At 38.9% G+C, this 19,221-nt stretch overlaps 1 protein-coding gene across 2 annotated transcripts in view; it reads left to right on the top strand.

Annotated features, from left to right (window-relative positions):
• The window catches only part of LOC145551021 (anoctamin-1-like), a 43,091-nt gene extending 26,783 nt beyond the window's left edge, over window positions 1-16,308 (top strand). For both annotated transcript variants that reach the window (XM_081604890.1, XM_081604889.1), the window contains exons 4-8: window positions 11,112-11,210; window positions 11,589-11,740; window positions 13,898-13,952; window positions 14,482-14,533; window positions 16,106-16,308. In XM_081604890.1, coding sequence (XP_081461016.1) covers window positions 11,112-11,210; window positions 11,589-11,740; window positions 13,898-13,952; window positions 14,482-14,533; window positions 16,106-16,293 — 546 coding nt within the window. In that variant the 3' untranslated portion in view covers window positions 16,294-16,308. The remainder of the gene's footprint in view (window positions 1-11,111; window positions 11,211-11,588; window positions 11,741-13,897; window positions 13,953-14,481; window positions 14,534-16,105) is intronic.
• The last annotated feature ends 2,913 nt before the right edge of the window (window positions 16,309-19,221 follow it).

Raw genomic sequence — 19,221 nt, 5'->3', positions numbered from 1 at the left:
GAAGCATGAACATGAGTTGATTGACAGTGCTAAGACCCTCCTCCTGACTGGGTGTTTTTGACTGGTTGTTCTCTTAGCGCTGCCAGTCAATCTAATGTTCGTGCTTCTAAATATGCTAATGGTGGAGAAGCAACTTAATGTTCCAGGAAAACTGGAGTAGAGTGGTACCTTGTCTGCTGCTGTACAGTCGGAGTACCTACACTGTACAGCAGTAAGTCAGTGACAGAATCTGGTCATCAGCTTCTTGGACAGATGACACCGCCTGAGGGTTCTCAGAAAAAATGAGTCTCTGCTGGGCTTTTTTAAAGAGGTATTTGGTTTTAAAGGTCCAGTTGAAATCCTTTGAGATGTAGACTCCCAAAAATGTGAAACTGCTGACCCTTTCTTCTTGCTCACCATCTATGCTCAGCCCTGGATGGATTGTTCTCTTTGTCCTGAAGTTGAGGATTATTTCCTTTGTCTTCTTAGTATTCAAGGTAAGGGAATTCTCCCTTCACCATTGGTTTACCATGTTATTAGCCTTTGAACCTCTTCTGTATATAGTTATGTCATCCGCATTTTTGAACAAGACGATATTATTCTGGGTGGCTTTGCAGTCATGGGTAAATTGGAAGTAAAGGATGCTGAGGACACAGCCTTGGGGCATACTGGTGCCAGTGTGACCGTGGAGAAGGTAAGGGAGTTGATTTGGACCTGCTGGAGTTTGTTAGTTTAAAAATCCCTGATCCACCAGCACAGTCCTTCTCCTAGCAGGGACTCTAGCCTCTCCACCAACTTGTCAGGAGTTGATGGAGTTAAAAGCTGAACTGTAATCCACATCCAGCATTCTAACGTAGGTATAAAGTAATATCAGTATGCTTATTATAATAAGTCTTGCCATCAACATTTAGTTTTTGAACAACTTTCATTCCACCAATGGTCCATGCAGACTATTTTTCAACATCAACTGATTCTTCCAACTCTCTTGCAAGAGGAAACTTGCTAGAGTTATGAACATGAGTCAAGGCAATGGATCTAGTGGATGACCAAAGACTTCTTAAATCTGAAGGTCTCTTCTTTGTTAAACTATTATGATACACTCAAAAATATTTCAATCTGCTTTCTTTCCTTTTGTTAGATAGCTAAAACATTGGCGTAAAAGAGTTACCCCACTATTTTTGAAGCTTAAGAATGTTTTTATTGTGTCATGGAATGTGGTTGTTAGTAAGTGTTTTTCTAAATGACCTGTTCTGAACTTTTTATAAGCTTCCTCTCCAGCATGATGAGCTTACAGCAAATCACTGACTGTTTAGTGATACAATAAATCTGGTGAAAAGACCGACTATGTCTGACTGATGCTGTCTTAGAGGGTTTACCCAGCTCTTCTCCATAAGTTCTACAAAGGAATATCTGTCCGTCTCTATCCCAGGCTTCTGTAGGTCATAATGTCTCACACTTTCTGTGGGCTCGTTGTCTGTCATGTTCCTAAAGGTGCTTTTCCACCAGCCTGCCTCTAGCTGGTTTGGCCTCAGTCTACCTCGGCCAGATTCATTTTCCTTTAGCAGATCCGGCTCTGGCTGGCTGTTCTCAGATTTCCAAATCTACTTCAACGGTAGTACTAGTCGGACCGATCAGGGTATGGACCAAAGTGATTTCATATGATTGAAGCCTTTATCATTATGTTTGGGCCAGCAATACATTTCTATAAAACAAAATGAAATATCTTTGAGTCCATCTGAACCATAACCTTGAAGTTCTCAATGGCTGAGTGTCACTGCAAACCTCAGCGGGGAATTGAACAATTGCTGCGCTAAAGGCCTTCAATAGAGAACAACAGAGAGGAACAGAGCGGGTACTGGAAAAACTCACTACCAGGGGGAGAACCAAACTACGCACTAACCGGTTAGTGCGCGACTTGCTAGTAGAAAAGCACTTTAAGTTACCTTAGAGACTGAAGTCTGTTTTCTGAGGTCAGATAGTATCTGGTAGCTGCTCTGGCTTTTAAAATGAAACCTTTGGTTCCTGCAGGTGTCTTAGTATCCTTATTTACAAACACACACTGGATTATTTCCAAATGGATTGATACTCAAATGGTGAAGAACCTAATTTACTGTTAATAACTGAAAAATTTACTGTTATCTGAAAAAATAAATACAAAAAGTCACCACTATTTCAAGGTCTGTAACTGTAAACCAGCACTAAACTTTGCTCAGAGTAGTAGAAATTGAAGGTACAGGGGAAGGCTATTCAGCTAAATTGTGTAGCTATCAGAGGGCAGGAACAGCTTCCAAACAAAGGCAGTTCAATGCTGCAGTATGTAGATTTTAGGGAAAAAATTCTGTTATATATTTGTTGAAACTGTCACCATGTTGTCACAGTATGCTGAGACAAATAATCTGTGAAGAAAAATCAAGCCCCTCTACCTTTTTGCAGTATTAAATTGAAACAACAATCAGAGCCAGGAAGAGGGTCTCAGGACAACATAGTGATAGTTTTAATGAATACATAGATTTTTAAATAAAAGTTACATGCTGAACCTTAATGGTTACATCTTACTGATTTTATTTTTTAACAAACTCATTTGTGGGCCTGATTGAAATCAACATCCTCAGCAGCATAAAGTAGATGGTACCGATATGCCTAAGGTAATCATCTGTTGGCAGAAATGTAATATAATAATCTGAATTACCCTAAGCATCTGAAAATAATATATTTTTTTTACTTTTACCTCAGAATTTGTCATTTAATGAGGGTGGTATCCTCCCTCATTCTGCTATGTCTCTATGTGGCCATCATGGGCTACTGTTGTGTAGCCCATGATGGCAAAGCTCACAAAATCAGATAAATAGGCCAATACAGCATCCTAAAGTCTATGTAAGTGTACATTTCTACCATTACTGATTAACTTTTTTATAACTAACAAACTAGACACGAGTGACACGCTAAACAAACCCCCACTAAACCCCCAACATATACACCAGTTAAGGTTATAGCCCAAGTCTGTAACTTCAAATTACAGCTCATAATCGCCTCCCATAAACAGACAGTGTAGACATATCATACGTTTTCTGATTCCTTAGAGCAGGGGTCCCCAAACTTTTTCCTATGAGGGCCACATAACTTTTCCCTTCTCTGGTGGGGGGCCAGAGTCAGTTTGTAACAGAAAAAGTGTGACGATTGCAGGAGTGCCTAAATGTAAAAATATATTGTTTTCCAGAAAGCACAATCAAATAACATTTTCTGGGTTCTTCACAGAAAAAATCCAGGAACGATTAGTCCGTATTTTCCGAACTATGAGCCGCACTGGACTATAAGCCACAACCCCAAAGTTTGTTTTTTTTAAACCAGTAAACATACACATATAAACTGCAGATATCTCTGCCGCTCCAGGTTTTCCACAACGATGCAGCATAACAGGTCAATTGAATATCACATTTATTAAGGTTGAAAAAGAAAAAGTTGCCAAGATTAGATTTAACAGAACTGATTACGGTAATTTCCGAACGGTAACTGTAACAGTAAAAGTGGTGATCCTTTGTGTCTGCTACTAGCATGTGCTAAATCAGTGGTCCCCAACCTTTTTATTACCGTGGACCGGTCAAGACGTGGAAATTTTGTTGCGGGGGTGACAAGGGGAGGGTGGATGAACAGTCAGATAAGGCTTCTGTATGTTGGTGTTCCCACTAAATCCTGAATAAGCCCTATTTGGGTTGTCTTGGCCCTTTTATGCAGCCTGTGGTGTTTTCCCTGAACGAGAACACAACCTGTTGAATGTGACAGGTAGCCAATCAGAAAGCGCGGTGATGTAAGAACAGAAGGGAATCCCTAACAGCTGACATATCGCGCAACTGAGAGTCCGGTAGATATCGGAGATATGTGGAAATGTTTATTATTAAATCTAAAGGTCATTATTATGTTTATTCAGTTAAAAATGTTAACTATGAAATAACATTCACCTCCAAATCATAGTGCAGCAAATAGAGCGGCTGCTCCCGTCGTCTTTCATCCACCGCCTTTTCTTTTTGTTACATCTTTTATCTCTTAAAATGAGTCCACAAACTATCACTATTGCTTCTGCATCGTCATCCGTGTTTGGTTATTCTAAATTCCCACTATGTTGGGGGGTTTTACTGAATTATCCTCTGAAATCGGGATGTTCTTGACTGGAATCTGTTTGTGTTGCTCCTGCCTTGGACACACGAACCGATCGAACCTGTTGTACTTTTATCAGCTCTGTGGTCCCAGAGGTTTGGAGAATCGGCAGACAATTCTTAAATCTTTCAGCCTAAACCAGACTTAAGACTCACAAGCTCTACTCATCTACTTTCGACCACTACCCAAACGCTCTGACTCTGGTCGCTATGGTAACGTTTATATATATCCCTTCGAAATAATATACAGAAGCGCCACAGAAACGAACATTTTACTTTCGTGAACATTTTAACTCACGATAATGACTAACGGGAGCCCTGAGCTTGTTTCTCTGCAACGAGACGGTCCCATCTGGGAGTGATGACAGACATTAACACCCGAGGTGTTGCTTATATCCACAGCCTGCTTGGTCTCTATGTGGCAAAGCAGTTTGAAGCTTCATTGCCTCATTAGAAGCCGGTCGCCGCATAATACGCAGAGAGGGCTTGTAATGTGGAACTCACCTACCGCTCCGGGATAAATCCATTCTTCTGTCTCTTCTCTGGGCCTTTCCCCCTTTACAAATAAACTTTCTAAAGACATCTGATCTGTTTTTTACTCATTTTGCTGCTTGTGGGCTCAATGTTGGCGCGCAAGTAACCAGACTTCCAATAATTCACTTCCTGCTAAAGAGCCCCCTGGTGGTTGAAGAAAAATCCACATATAAACGGCGTATAGTCCGGAAAATACGGTAAATGAAAAAAAAAATCTTAATGCTCTCTGGTATTGTTCAGGGGGCCGGACCAAATGTGGAGGCGGGCCGGATCAGGCCCGCGGGCCGTAGTTTGGGGACCCCTGCCTTATAGTCTGTTGAGTATTTTGGTCATTAACTCTTGTGTCCCTGATGTCCCTGGATACCACTGGGATGAAAGAAATGTATCTAGTTTGGTCAACAGGTGTGGAAAAATGTGTAATAATTTTGGTTTAACGACCTCTAATGTCCTCTGTGTTGGTCAGAGAAACTCAAAACATGGCTTAAATGAAGCCAAGAGTGTCCCCTTTAAGATGATACCAAATATTGCATTATAGACCTTTGACAAATGCCCATACCATGACCCTAAACCAGAGATACACCAGTCTCAAAAAACAGAATTTTTCCAAAGGGGTTGTTTACTTCATGAGATAACTATGACTCAGCTACCATTTTGGAAGGGCTATCATACCAAAATATTAACTAGAGACATGTATCTTTTCAAAAAATATTGATAGACTTTGCCACCCTGAAATGGACAAAAAAATGTTTTGGCCCATGGACTATTCTTAACCTGGGTTCGATCGAACCCCAGGGGTTCGATGAGTCGGTCTCAGGGGTTCGGCGGAGCCTCTGCCGCAGAGGTAAAGACACACTTGTGTAAAGTCGTGATGACGCCCCGCTTTGTCATAACTTGCTGCAGAGGATCACGTTACATTGCTTAGCCAATCAGTGCTGAGGAGGAGCACGTACCCCCTCTCTCCTCTCCACTCAACAGTTTCCAGCAGCGCAGGCATATCTTACTTATTAGAAGGGTTCAGTGAATGCACATATGAAACTGGTGGGTTTGGTACCTCAACCACTGTTTTAGACTGTTCATTGTTAGAATAACCAGTCAGTCATGTCTAATCAGCAGGCGCATTCACGGCTGCGTGCACCCGCTGATTCTTTACAGCAGACAGCCGCTCCATTTTCTTGAGGGTACTGTGTACCCCCGCTAAATATTTTGGGGGTACGCAGTATCCGTCAGTACCCCCTTACTTTCACTCCTGCCTTTTACCACTTAACAGATGAGACGGCAGCAGCTCTGACCTGCCGTCTCCTAAGTGAAAATAAAGCTGCAGTATTTTATATAAATATTTTTTCACATATTTGTTAAAACTGTCATTATGTTGTGACAGTATGGTATGAGAGGTAATCTGTGAAAAATTTATTTCCTCTGCTTTCTCCCAGTGCTAGGAACAACCAGTCAGTGGCAGGAGCGTTTTATTGCTGTCAATCACAATCTCATGTGGTGTGGTGTTGCTCATCTTTCCTCCCCCTTGATTTGTGCCGTGCTGCAGCTAGCATAGCACAGAGATGTGCAGATTCAAACTGTGAATGCTCAGTTTAGTTAGCATAGTTATCAATGACTGCAGATAAACGGTTTATGATAAGTTGTTTCTCCACCATTAGCACATTTAGCAGTGAGTGAATGAGGCTAATTGACATTGCTAACAGCATCTTACTAGTTTTTATTATTTGTTTTAGTCAGAACGGTGCATTACTTTAACCAGTAATAGTAATTGAGGAAGGAGATGGAGGAGATTGATTGTTTTCACAGATTATCTGTCTCATAACAAACTTCTACGACAGCTTTAACAAATATGGAGAAAACATATTTTTTATTAAAGTTACATACTGCAGCTTGAATAAAATGCAACTACTACATAGCATTTTTGGGAAATCTGGATTGCTTTATGTGTATTTTGAACGTTGCTGTTGACTGTTGCTCATGGCTAGAGACATTTCAGTATCTAGAACTAATAGAAAAAATTTAAGCAACCTACTTGCATACTGGATGTGGACTGTTGGATGTAAAATTCATGAGCAGTAAATACTGTGCTAGCATCAGTATTGGACCACAGAAAGCAAGGCAGATGCAAACCTTTAAAATTGTGACGCTTTTTATGGGTCAAATTTTTTGTCAGGGGGCCCACAATTTCTGGCGGCACCCCTGGTTAGAAGTAATTAATTATTTTGTTGTTTTTGCTTGCTTGTGGGTGGAGCCTGTGGCTTTAAAAGCAGGGCCCTGTTCCGCTTTGAGTCAGTCTGTGGCTAGACTCCGGACAAGTCACACTGAAGGTGATGGACTCTTGTATTAAAAGTACTGTTTGTCTGATTTTAACCTGCCTTGGATGTCTTCTGTACCTATTTTGACTTTTCCTCTCTAATCACCTGAATAAAGTTTAATACATTTCTCTAAAGTGATTTCCAACCTTGGCCAGTAATTTTTGGTTGCCCTAGTCATAAGAGAAACCCGTCACATCCTAACTGAAAAACAGAAATCCACCATGACAGGAGGAAGATCGGCCATGCAGGACATCTGAGTAGCCGTTGACTGATGAACTGAGTGGTTGATATTTGAAACCCTTTTTCATATATATATTACTTAGAATAAGAAGTATGCTGCATGAATGGAGTTGTGGATCCAAGGCGGTTTGTACCTATTAATGCAGAGTGTAAAGATTTTCAGAAAATTTCTGTGCAAAAAATGAATGGAGTTGAATCATCTTCCTGTCAAACAACATTAAAATCGGCATGAGTGACTCTTTGCAACAGGGCCATCTTTGTTCAAAACCGACTTCTGGGAAAGGCTTTTAGCGACTCGCAGCGATATGTAGCCTGCCATCAGAACTCACAGTAAAAGGCCTGAGACTTTATAATAATTTTATGGTAAAGTCTGAGGTCTGGACGACCTCTTGCTGTTTGGAAAGCAAGCATTTGGGATTTCTTTCCAAATACCTAACCAATTATTATTGTTATAGAATTTCTTACTCCCTCATAGTTCAATGAAAATAAGGATAGGACTTTATATTTTAGGTTTATATTCAGGTTCAGTTTTTTTTATCCAATGCTGTGCATTCCTGATCATATGAAATTGGTATTTTAACTCTATTCAGTGATGTTTGCATTTGTTCTAGAGCAGTGGTTCTTAACCTTTTTTGAGGTACCGAACCCCCCAGTTGCATATGCGCATTCACCGAACCCTTCTTATTCCAACCCCCGAAAAGATGCGACTAAGGAGCATATTTAGACTATAGAATTTGGTCAAAACTGTGAGCTTTGCTGAAGTAATTAAAGACAAAAGTTCAAATCCATGCTGAAAGTGGAACTCCTTCAATCAGTGCTCCTGCGCAGCACTGATTAGCTAAGCAATGTAACGTGATCCTCTAGAGTAGCGGTTCTCAACGTGGGCGGTACCGCCCACCCAGGGGACGTTCAGAGGACGGCAGGGGGCGCTGGCGGACATTTTTACAAAAGGGGGGCGCTGGGATGCCTTTGGGGGGCGTTTGATCGAAGGTACACTTTACACCTTAAATGCACAACAATACCAGTTTAGACTTTGAGCAACTTGGTAAAACTGTCTTGTGTAACATTAAACCATGCTTGGCTGCAACTATATCATGGCAGCTCTTCTATTCATTGTTTGTTAGCTTCTTTTAGCTTCTTGGCGCAGCTCCGTTCTCCTGCTACTGGTAGCTAAAATCACAACACCCTCACTGTGTATCCCTCTGAGAAATGAACCCATTTAATTAAAGAAATCAAGAAATCCCTCCATGGGTGATACCACGATACCACGTTCATTTTATAGCGTTAACACTGGTGCTGTAAGTGGTCCGGTATGAAACGGGGGTGATAAACAACACAGCACTTTTAATTTTCAATAATCAGAATGCAGAAATTGTTTCCGTTGCTTTAAAAGGTTTATGTCAGTCTGCCTTTTCCCTATCGATGCGCTTCCCGACCGCCCTGCACCTTAGGGGCTTAAAAAAAAGACGTTCACATTGCGCAAAACCCTGAAACAGGACAATCGGGACATAAAACGGAGCAACGAACTCGATGTGAATTATGGCATAAAAACAGAGAATCCGACGCTGAACACCGAAAAAATCAACACATGATATGAAACACATCATGATTAGGCGGCGCAGCAGGTGATGAGATTACTGATGGTGAGCGTCAATAAACAATAAAATAAATCTAGCAACAGGAAAGAAACTAAAGTGGACATAGCAATAAACCAAGAGAGGATAATACTAATCAAATGAAACTAAATGGAAATGAATGAAGAACGTAATGCAAGAATAAACTAAAAAACTAAAGTAAATACAGAGGAATAAACTGGTATGGCAAGACCTTTCTAGCAATAATTAATACAGAGGACTGTATGGCAAGAATAAACGGACACTATTTCCACATAAAAGGTAAAATAATGTTGTTGAAATGTCATGGGTGTGTTGAGACCACATCTAGTACTGAGAATAAATATATCTTACAGACCATAACAGTAAAGAACTGATCACTTATTTATGTTTTTATTTAGATTTGATATATTTATTTCTTCAATATTATTTTTCATATCAGTGTTAATGTCATGAGGCTGTTCAGTGACTCCATGACACTTTCAATTTGACTCATTAGGATTTTATTAAGAACCAGATTTGTTCTTTGTAATTTCTGTCCAGTAAAACTATTAATCCAAAGATCAATAGACAGATCTATATAAAGATATAATCCATGTTTCTGCCTCATATTTGCATGGCATTAAAAGGACCTGGAACTTTTGTTTTCCACTGAAATCTCTGGTTTGCACAATAAATGCCATGTGGGTGAAGTTTTATGGATGATACTCTGATGTCCCATTTTCCTGAAGGCAGCACAGAGCTGCACCACCAGAAACTGACAAACACTGAAGAGAAGAAGAGCTATGATTAATGTAGTTACAGTTCTACCCATTTTTTAATGTTGCAGAGCTCAGTCGTTTTGCAAATAGTTCAAAGTTTAAACTGGCATTGCTGCACATCTTTTATCTGGTCATTTAACAACTAGAAAATTGCACAAAATAAGAATATTTTTTCCACTCTGATTGGCTGCTGTTAGGCATACTGATTTTAACTTGAATGTTCATTGCATTTTTTGTAGACACCTGTGAAAATAATTTCTATTCCCGTTACTTTTTTGTTCTCTGGGAAATTATTTTTGATGATAAATACAGAAACGAGCATAAAAATCAAAACATCTACAATAGAGATAGTAATATTAATGATAAAATAATGGTCAGTGCAAAGTAGCCTGCAAATTCTTTGTTGGGGGGCAGTAAGAGACCTAGATAAAGGCTAGGGGGGCGCTGGCCCAGAAAAGGTTGAGAAACAGTGCTCTAGAGCAAGTGATGGCAAAGCGGGGCGCGTCATCACGACTTTACACAAGTGTGTCTTTACCTCCACGGCAGAGGCTCCGCCGAACCCCTGAGACCGACTCATCGAATCCCTGGGGTTCAATCGAACCCAGGTTAAGAACCACTGTTCTAGAGTTTTAGTGCAGAACTGCTTTATTACTCAGCACTAGAAAATGTTTTTTTCACAGATTGCGCACATAGCAGTTCTCCATCTCTTCACCAGACTGGTCAGTGGTCAGAACTGAGGGGCTTGAAGTGTTGGTGCTTTTATATAACATTACAGGCTGCAGGCTGTTTATAGGCAGTGAGGCAGACGAGTGTTTTACTCGAATAGATACAGATGATTTTCATCAAACTGAAGAACTGATCTGATGCTTTTAGAAGCAGAGTTCATTTTGTATTTTTTTTCTCCAGAAATCCTGCCACAATGTGATCATTAATGAATTTTTCGTATCTACATTTAACATCTATTGCTAAAATTTTTAAAAGGATTAAAGATGCATTGAAGTAGGATATGGCCTATAAAGAACTGTTCAGAATAACAAATGTAAATAACAATGAAGGCCATTATTTATGTGTTTATAAAAGAAAGCATTATCATTCAGGATGTTGGGAAAATCATCTATGATGAGACTGAGCTGGGAATAAAGAAGATCGTGGCTCATTTTAGTCATGAATTTGACTCCAAATTTTAAAAAAAGTATTATTAAACCTGGTTCAATATTTTATTTTGGGGACTAAAATTTCAACTTCTTTGATGATAAATGTGGTATTTAATAGTTTAACAGAGTTGTTAAAGTCCCTTAAACCCCCTGAATGAGAAAAAGGTTTGAACCCAACAGTTTCATCACTGATACAGCCTCTTCATCACCACATCTGTTTTGGTACAGTTTGAAAGGAACTAAAATAGTAAATATTTATATATTAAATATTAAATAGTCACTGGATTATTATTATTATGATCATTGATTAGATGGACAGATTAGAGCACAGATAATCACACTCTGTTCTGTCCAACTTCCTGTGTCTCAGGGTAAAATCGCTGGAATTGGCTTCTTGAAGATCCATGCTCCCTGGGCCGTTTTGTGTCGAGAGGCTGAGATCATGAAACTCAAGATGCCAACAAAGCAGGTATTCAACCCAACATCCACTAATTCCATTCAAAATTTCATTTGAGATTTTTTTAACCATCAGTTCCATATTAATTTCTATCAGTGATCATTTAGACTCATACTGATCTAATGTATTTTTTGTCTTTACTACATTCACGAGAAACTTCCATTCAAGAAACTAACAAGCAATTCAACTTATTCAGCGAAATATATATATTAAGTTCAATCATAGACAAATACAATATTACGTATGTTCCAATTTGATCCCTGTTAAAATGCAATAATGTTCAGTTCATTAAATGCAGTCACTGGTTTAGCAGTAGTCCCATATGTTGTGCATGCAAGGGGCAACAGTTGAATTCCCTTCAACAGCAACAATAGTCTTTCATTTCCGCAGGTTTATGAAGTGAAACAAGGCAGCAACCTGGTGGAGAAAATTCGACTGTTCATTCACAAAGTTACTGATCCTCTCCACCCAAAAGTGGGTCCCAAACGGCCTGAAGATGTCAAATCGCTCTCCCTTCCTTTTTCAAAGGAGAAGCAGCACCTGTGAGTAAAATCTCTTTTCTTTTTCTCTTCTAAAGACACACTCCAAAAAAAAGGGTAATTTGAATGAACTTTTTATATTTAAAAGCAGAAATCAGAGCGCTATGGGATGAGATCAGGTACTGATGGTTAAACCTGGTCTGAGCTTTGGTTCCTTGACTCTCCAGCTGTTTGATCTGAATTCTGAGCCTAATATAAGTTGTGGCCTTCAATTCCAAACTGCAAAGCAGAATGAAAGCTGGACATTGACCCTGAACTGCAGTTTATGCAACCAGCAGGGGAACCTAACTGTGCAGGTTTTGCTAATAGACGGAATACCTTTGAGAGAACATGATGTAGGCAACATCTAATATTACAAGTAGGAGATTGGAATAAGCAAATATATTTAATTATTAAACACAACGTGGTAAAAACATTAGCAATGTGATAGAAAGAAATGCCAGCCAGCCTGCAGGCTGAGGATGCCAGGAACGCTGCAGAGTGATTCAGTCTGACTTAATAATGTGAAAGCCCCCCGCCCCCGTCCCTGAGCTTACTGCACGCAAACAAACACAAGTCTGACTCAATGAGGTCATCTACATCCTCTGAACAGTGACTGAGGTTTTAACGTTGCAGTCTAAGCAGACATGGGATGGATTCTGATATTTGAGACTCATGACTTCATGGACACTCTCTTTGGTCCCACCCAGTCAGCCAGTTTCCAAATCCAGTGTTTGGATCAGAAAATGTCTTCCCCTCAGCCTTGGAGGAGCGAGTGGGCAGCAAGGAGCTAAATTTACGCTCTGACTAACAGCTAGCAGATCTCCCTCCACAGCTTCCACATCTCTTCATCTGTTCTGAAAACAATCTGGGGTGGATCCCTGAGATTAAGACTGATCACAAAAGCTTGTTTCATGAGGATTTAAAAGCAATCACCCTTTTTATTTTTGTGTTTTTGTTTTTCTTTTCCTAGATTGTAAAGTTGTTTTAGATTTGGATCATGTGCAGCCAGCGCCTCTTGTATAAAAATGTTAACACTGATAAAGTGTCCACAATCAAGAATGAAGAGAGATTTTCTAGGTTCATAACCTGTCAGAACCAGAACTTTATCTTTAAATTGTCAGTCATCTGATGATGCAGAACTTTTTGTTGATGTATCAGCTTTGCTTGTTTGTTGTATTTTTGGTCAAAGTTCAGTTTTGTGTGAACACTCAGCAGAAAACATCCAATCCAGAATTTTATGTAATTTTTTTGTAGTGACTCCATATCTAAAACAATCTTCCAAACATTAAAGCATGTCTCAGAGCAACATCTGTCTGACATCTGAGTGCACTAGGAAAAATGTTCATACCCCATGTCGCCATTCAGACTTACTTCCTGCCATTTAGTCATGAATGCCAGGTGGAATGTGCAGCTATAGTTGTCAGATTTTCCCACCTGAACTCTGTTATTCTGTACATTACAAAAATGTGACAGTTTCTGTTGGTCTGTTGCACATGATTCCAGTTTGGTCTAACAGTTTGAGGCCTGACATACAGACATATGATGGCGTCTGAACCGTTACTGGTGCTGTATGGTCAGAACCTAATGTCCATCTTTACTCTACCTACTGCACTTGACATTCATGTTTTTGCTAGTGTACAGCTCAACTGGATTAAGTATTTAACCAGTAAGCTGGAGCATTTTTGTCCATATAAGCATGCGCATACACGCACGTGCACTCACACATGCACTCCATCATTTACAGGGATTCAAAGAGTGGTTAAATCATGAGAAATGGGCCTCTCCTCTAAGGGTTTGGGACATAAACTGCCTGCAGAGGTCATCAGTTCCTGAGACATTTTTTGTTATAACAAATGTAATTCCAATACAATGACTAAACGTTGCAGTTTTTAAATATTTATATCCTATGAACATATGTTTCATATAGAAACACCATGTCATCATTTTTCTCCTTTTTTTGCCTGCTTGTGTGTAGAAATTAGAAATCAAACATAATACTGATACACATCATTATTAATAGTAATTGCTTTATAATGCATCTCAGCCTCCTTTCTAGCCCTGGCACCTCCAGCCCATTTTTTTCGTTTACAGCTTTACATCTTAACTCTCCACTGATCTGAATATTTTTTTCCTTTCCTGCATCTTTAAATAAAGCTGTCTGTTTTTCTTTTTCTCCAGTTTTGACCTCTCTGACAGAGACAAGTTCTTTGACAGCAAGACGAGAAGCTCCATTGTGAGTATTTCTGTAAGATCAATGTTGGAGGGGATCACTAGAATCTGCTTAAAATAATAACTGTAAACCATCTCTCATAAGCAGATGAACATGCTTCCTGTAGCTCAGTGTGCTTTTGTCTCTGCTGAACGTCTTGGTTTCAGGCAGAGGAGCGATCTTTGTATTCTGTTCTATGCTGGTTCTTCGCCTCCACATTGACTCTTCCTTTACACACACGCACATGCACATACCAATATATATCCCTCCACAGAACTGCCCAGTGCTTCACTAATGACTAGATAATGTGATTGAAGTCAGTATTGGATGGAGGTGTTCACTCCCAGCACTCCTTTGCTCCAGAGCTCATCAATTAGACTCAGTGGAGTTGTTTTTACTGCTGCTCTGAAATTCTGCTTTCATTTTCCTTTTGCATTATTTTCATTTTGTTATCTAATAAGCAAATAAACATCCCCTCCAATCATGTTGTACTATACATTTTCAAACATGCTTAGTTTTTATATTTTAATGATGTCTGTTCTTGGATTCCCAGGTCTATGAAGTACTGAAGAGGATACGATGGACCAGACCCAACTACTCTTTGGGTAAAGGCAGCACACAACTTAATATGGGCAGAAACAACAGACATTACACTTCGAAAACATAAAATATCTTACCATTTCTCATAATTTTTGTCATTCTTACTTACTATTAATATAAAAAGGTCTTAACATGTGGACTTAACATGACTTAACATGGGTCCTAAAGTGTTTACACTTGGCAGACACTAAATCAAACACGTATGTAGTTGTTTTACCCTTTGATACATTCAAATAAGTTTGTTTATATGTTTTAATGGCTAAAAGAAGAGCTATCAAAACATTTCATACACCTCAAATATTTTTGTCAAACACACATATGAAGAGTTAATATCACCAATTTAGACCCAATCTGGACACATCTTATCTCAGTGTTTGGAGTCTGTCAGTTTGTTGACCTCTGTTTCTTTATATACTTTTAACAAACAGTCGCTGCTTCTCTATGATGTTTGAAGTGTTCTGACTCCAGATTCAAAATTTCAGTTTTTTGTTTGTTTCGACTTTTGGTATGGAGCCAAATTGTGCTGGAAAACACAAAGATATACCAGTATTGTTGAAAAAAGTCACTCTTGGATGATTGGTAGTGATGCCATTTCTTTCACATGGGCAGACATGTAAGGTTAAGATCCAGCTCCACATATGGGTTATAGGAGGAGGATTACTTGTGCCCACCACACAGAACTTGCTATGGATCTGGTAGTTTTCCAAACAATCACAAGGAGAATTCATCAGTGAAAATAACAGCTTAAGTACAGTGTTCATATTTTCCTTCAGAATTCCAGTCTGTCCTTGATATTTTATTTAACCAGAAGTGTCTTCTTTGCTGTCCTCGTGTCACAAGGCCATCACCTCAAAGTCTTCATTTCACACTTCCAGAAGGAGAGATAGTCACTGTGCTTGTTGCACATCCATCAATGTCCTGAAAACTCTTCACTGCATCTGAACCTCTCACCTCAAAGTTTAGATGATCAAGAAAACATTTATTTTACGTAAAATGTACTTATCAGTAATTTTTCTTTCTGTGAATCTGTTTTAATACAGAGGGTTAATGGTTGCACTCTTCTTAAAGGTTATCATTAGTAACACAAGTAGTTAGCAATTTCAGGCCCGGATAGGTGTTAATGGATTTAGCAGAACTCTTCCACAGTGTTTTTCATCATCAAGGCAAAACACATTTTATTTCTTATAATTATTTGCTTATGTTTTTCTGCAATAAATTAAAGTGCATTGATGTAAGCTTTCAACACAAAAACTGATTTGGATCATGTGTACATTACTCTGTTAGCTGAGGCAGGATGACTTTAGGACTGCTAGCAAGCCTGTCAGAAACCCAAATTATTAAACATGGCTCGTGGTTTAGAGCAGAAACAACATAAATTACACTTCATTTCTCATATATTTTTTGTCATTTTTCCTTACTATTGTTATAAAAAAAGACTACTATAAGTTTTATGCCTCTATAAGTATGGTGCTCCACCCTGATTAGGCTGTTGAAGGGTTTTTGTCTCAGCTCGCTCTCTGGGTGCTGCTGCTCTAGGAGTGTCTCATTTTAATCCTGGTGATTATTCCTCCTTATAGGGATCACCAGTCTGCTAGCCAACGGTGTCTACACATCTGCTTATCCACTGCATGATGTGAGTATCAACTTCATCTATCTCCTTTCATGTTGGTGGGTGTCCACCCTCCTGCAGGCCTCCAGCTACAGCAAAATTATTGCTGCTCCTGGAAGAAAGATCATTTTATCATTTTTACTATCGCTTGTTTGATTTGGAGCCATGTAAGTAGAACATTTTGATATGACACAAAGCAGCAGAACAGTCCAAGGCGAGCTTGGAACAGATCCATCTGATATTAAAGTGATGTAAGAAATATGTTGATCTGCAAAATCTGATGCAATAAAAATATTGGACAACGATAGTTTCCTCTTCACAGCCATCATGATGACTGTGACACAAAGCTCACCCAGATATAACAGAAAATTTTCACACACATGCACGCACGCACGCACACGCACACACACACACACACACACTCCCACACACACACACACACACGCACACACACACACACACACACACACACACACACACACACACACACACACACCTAGCCTTGTTTATATGCCCTACTGGGGACTAAAGACAAGACCATGCTTTCTGGGAACCTCCCTTTCTGAAAGTAGCACAGCTCTGCAAAAAATCAAGTAGCATGCTAGAGGGGCAGTGAACAAACATATCACTTTAAATTTGCAATAAGACTAACTAGAGTTCCAAACATGATAAGAAGGTGACTCTTGGGGACTTGTCAGGTTTTTAGTAATGGGTGGGGACATAAATACACACTAATTAGTTTTTATTACATTCTTAGTACCTGTAGCACAGTTTCCGGTTCAAAGTGCTTTGACAGCCACTATGACTCAATGCACAATGAAATCTACACTTTGGTACAAAAGAAAATTGAGTAGCCACTCAAGATATGTCAAATTCTAGTATTGAGCAGCATATTACGCTTTGTTAAATGTATTCTTTTAAAGACATTACATAAAGGGATTAAAATGATGCATACATTTCTGCAAAAAAACCTTTTCCTAGCAAATTATATCATAATTTGTGTTCTTCTGATTGACTGTAAATCTCTCATCCAGGAACAACCTGTAATTACGAGAAGATGGGCCACAGGCAGTAATCTTGATTGATTAATTTACTCTACAAGTCTGTTGTTGAGAGTGTCATCTCTTCTGTCATCATCTGTTTAAATAGCATCTGAGCCAGGGACCTGAAAAGGCTTAACAGCCTGATAAAGAAGGCTGGTTCTGTTCCGGGGACTACTGTTGAAATCCTCTGGAGATGGTTGTTCAAAAAAGGATTCTTTGAAGGTTTTTGTTCTGTCTGCTCACTTTCACTCATGTAATGAGTTTTGTCGAATAAACCTATTGACTGATTGATTGTAATACAAACATTACAGACAACCCCGATCATCCTCTTTCATATGTTTGAACACTGAGGCATCTTCAGATCCATTAGAATACCGAATAATATAGACAATCCTCCCTGCCCACAGCCATAAGCATCTACAACAACTCAGATATGATGTACTTTTCACGCATCTGAAAATAGATGAAAGGTATTTTTTTATCTTCCTTCTATGTACTAAATGATTGAGTAAGGCGTAAAAAGTATGCTGAAGAATAAACATTTATTGCTTAACCAAGCTCTTTACAGGATGCTTTGTTTTCCCGTAAATATTTAAACCAACAAATGAACTTAAAAGTACAAACTGAAATTACTGTCAGTAAAAAAGGTACTGCAACAAAGCCAAAACTAAAAGATATACTACTTTCTGTATTTAAAAAAAACAGCAAACTGAAATGTCTATGACATGACTAACTAAAAGCACTTAAAAGCAGCATGAAATTAAATGTTTTTAAACTTTGTTTTTAAGAGCCGTTTTTAACGTAAAACTTAACAGCCGACCAATTTCTGTTTCTGAGTGCAACAGGCTCCCGTTTTAAACACTTATCACAGTCTGCTTTCCTGGAACTCTACAGGTGGTGATGAATGCCATCAAGTGCTTTTGACTGCAAGGACCTCTCCCTCATTCCAAGTCCTCCTCTTGCATGGTTGGCAACCTTTAAAACCAAAGTTAATAACAAGTTTAAAACAATGAAATGAAGTTACCAAAGCAATATCATAATTGAAGGGTTTTCTGAAATTGTAAAATACACTCATGCCTGATTAGACCCTTCCTGCAAAATACAGTTAAATACAGGACCTAAACCAATTAATAACTGTACCTTTCTCACCATGAAAAGCTATTTTTCTCAATTATACCAAAAATATATATTTGTAAACATCTAAGGTAATTGTTACTAACCCTAACCCTACCCACAAGACAATGAAGTCCTGATGTTACTATAAATTAGGGCTGACTTTTAATTCTGAAGTCAGTGACGTAATATTTGAAAATGTAATGTACTTTAAAATAAACCTGAATATTGTAAGCAAGAGGCTTGCCAACATTGGGACAAATAGAAAAAAAACATCTAAATAACATAAAAAACATTGACTAGTCAAAAGGAATGTTGTATCACAGCTGTGTGATTCTACTACAAAGCCGTTTCTGCTTCAGATATACAGTAATCCTTCATCAAGTAAGCAAGTTAAGATCACAGTTTATAGATCATTTTAAGGAAATATTAAATTTCTTAGAAAGGTAACCATACTAACAAAATCTCAGACATCTCCAGTTGGGCTAGTAGCCAACCAATAAAAAGTTGAAAAATTAATACCTTTGTCTTGGAGGACTTTGACTTTGGTGGAGCTTCATCTGCTGAGCCAGCATGCTCAACCTCAACACCTTCAGTCACAGTTGGTTCTTTGTCAACCTTAGGAAAAGAATAGAGAAGTCTTTTAATACTGCAACAAGACTGGCCATCTTTTGTTCAAATCCACTGACCACCTCAACAACAATATAGAACAAACCAAAAACAATTCAGCTGCAGATCAGCATAGTACATTGTCAATGAATCACAGCAGTAATGTTCGATTAAAAACCTATTTCTGGTTTGGTTTAGCAGTCAATCTTCATCATAAAGTCTCAAACTTCAGTATCACTTAAACTGTTTCAAACATTAATCTAAGAAGACGTCACTGGATAGGACTGTAAACATGTTTCCGTCGTATTCCTGATTTGAA

Source organism: Poecilia reticulata, chromosome 3 (assembly GCF_904066995.2).
Source record: "Poecilia reticulata chromosome 3, P_reticulata-male-v2, whole genome shotgun sequence".
Lineage (NCBI taxonomy): Eukaryota > Metazoa > Chordata > Actinopteri > Cyprinodontiformes > Poeciliidae > Poecilia > Poecilia reticulata.
Note: the sequence above shows the minus strand (reverse complement) of the source record. Positions and strands in the feature narration are given on the sequence as shown.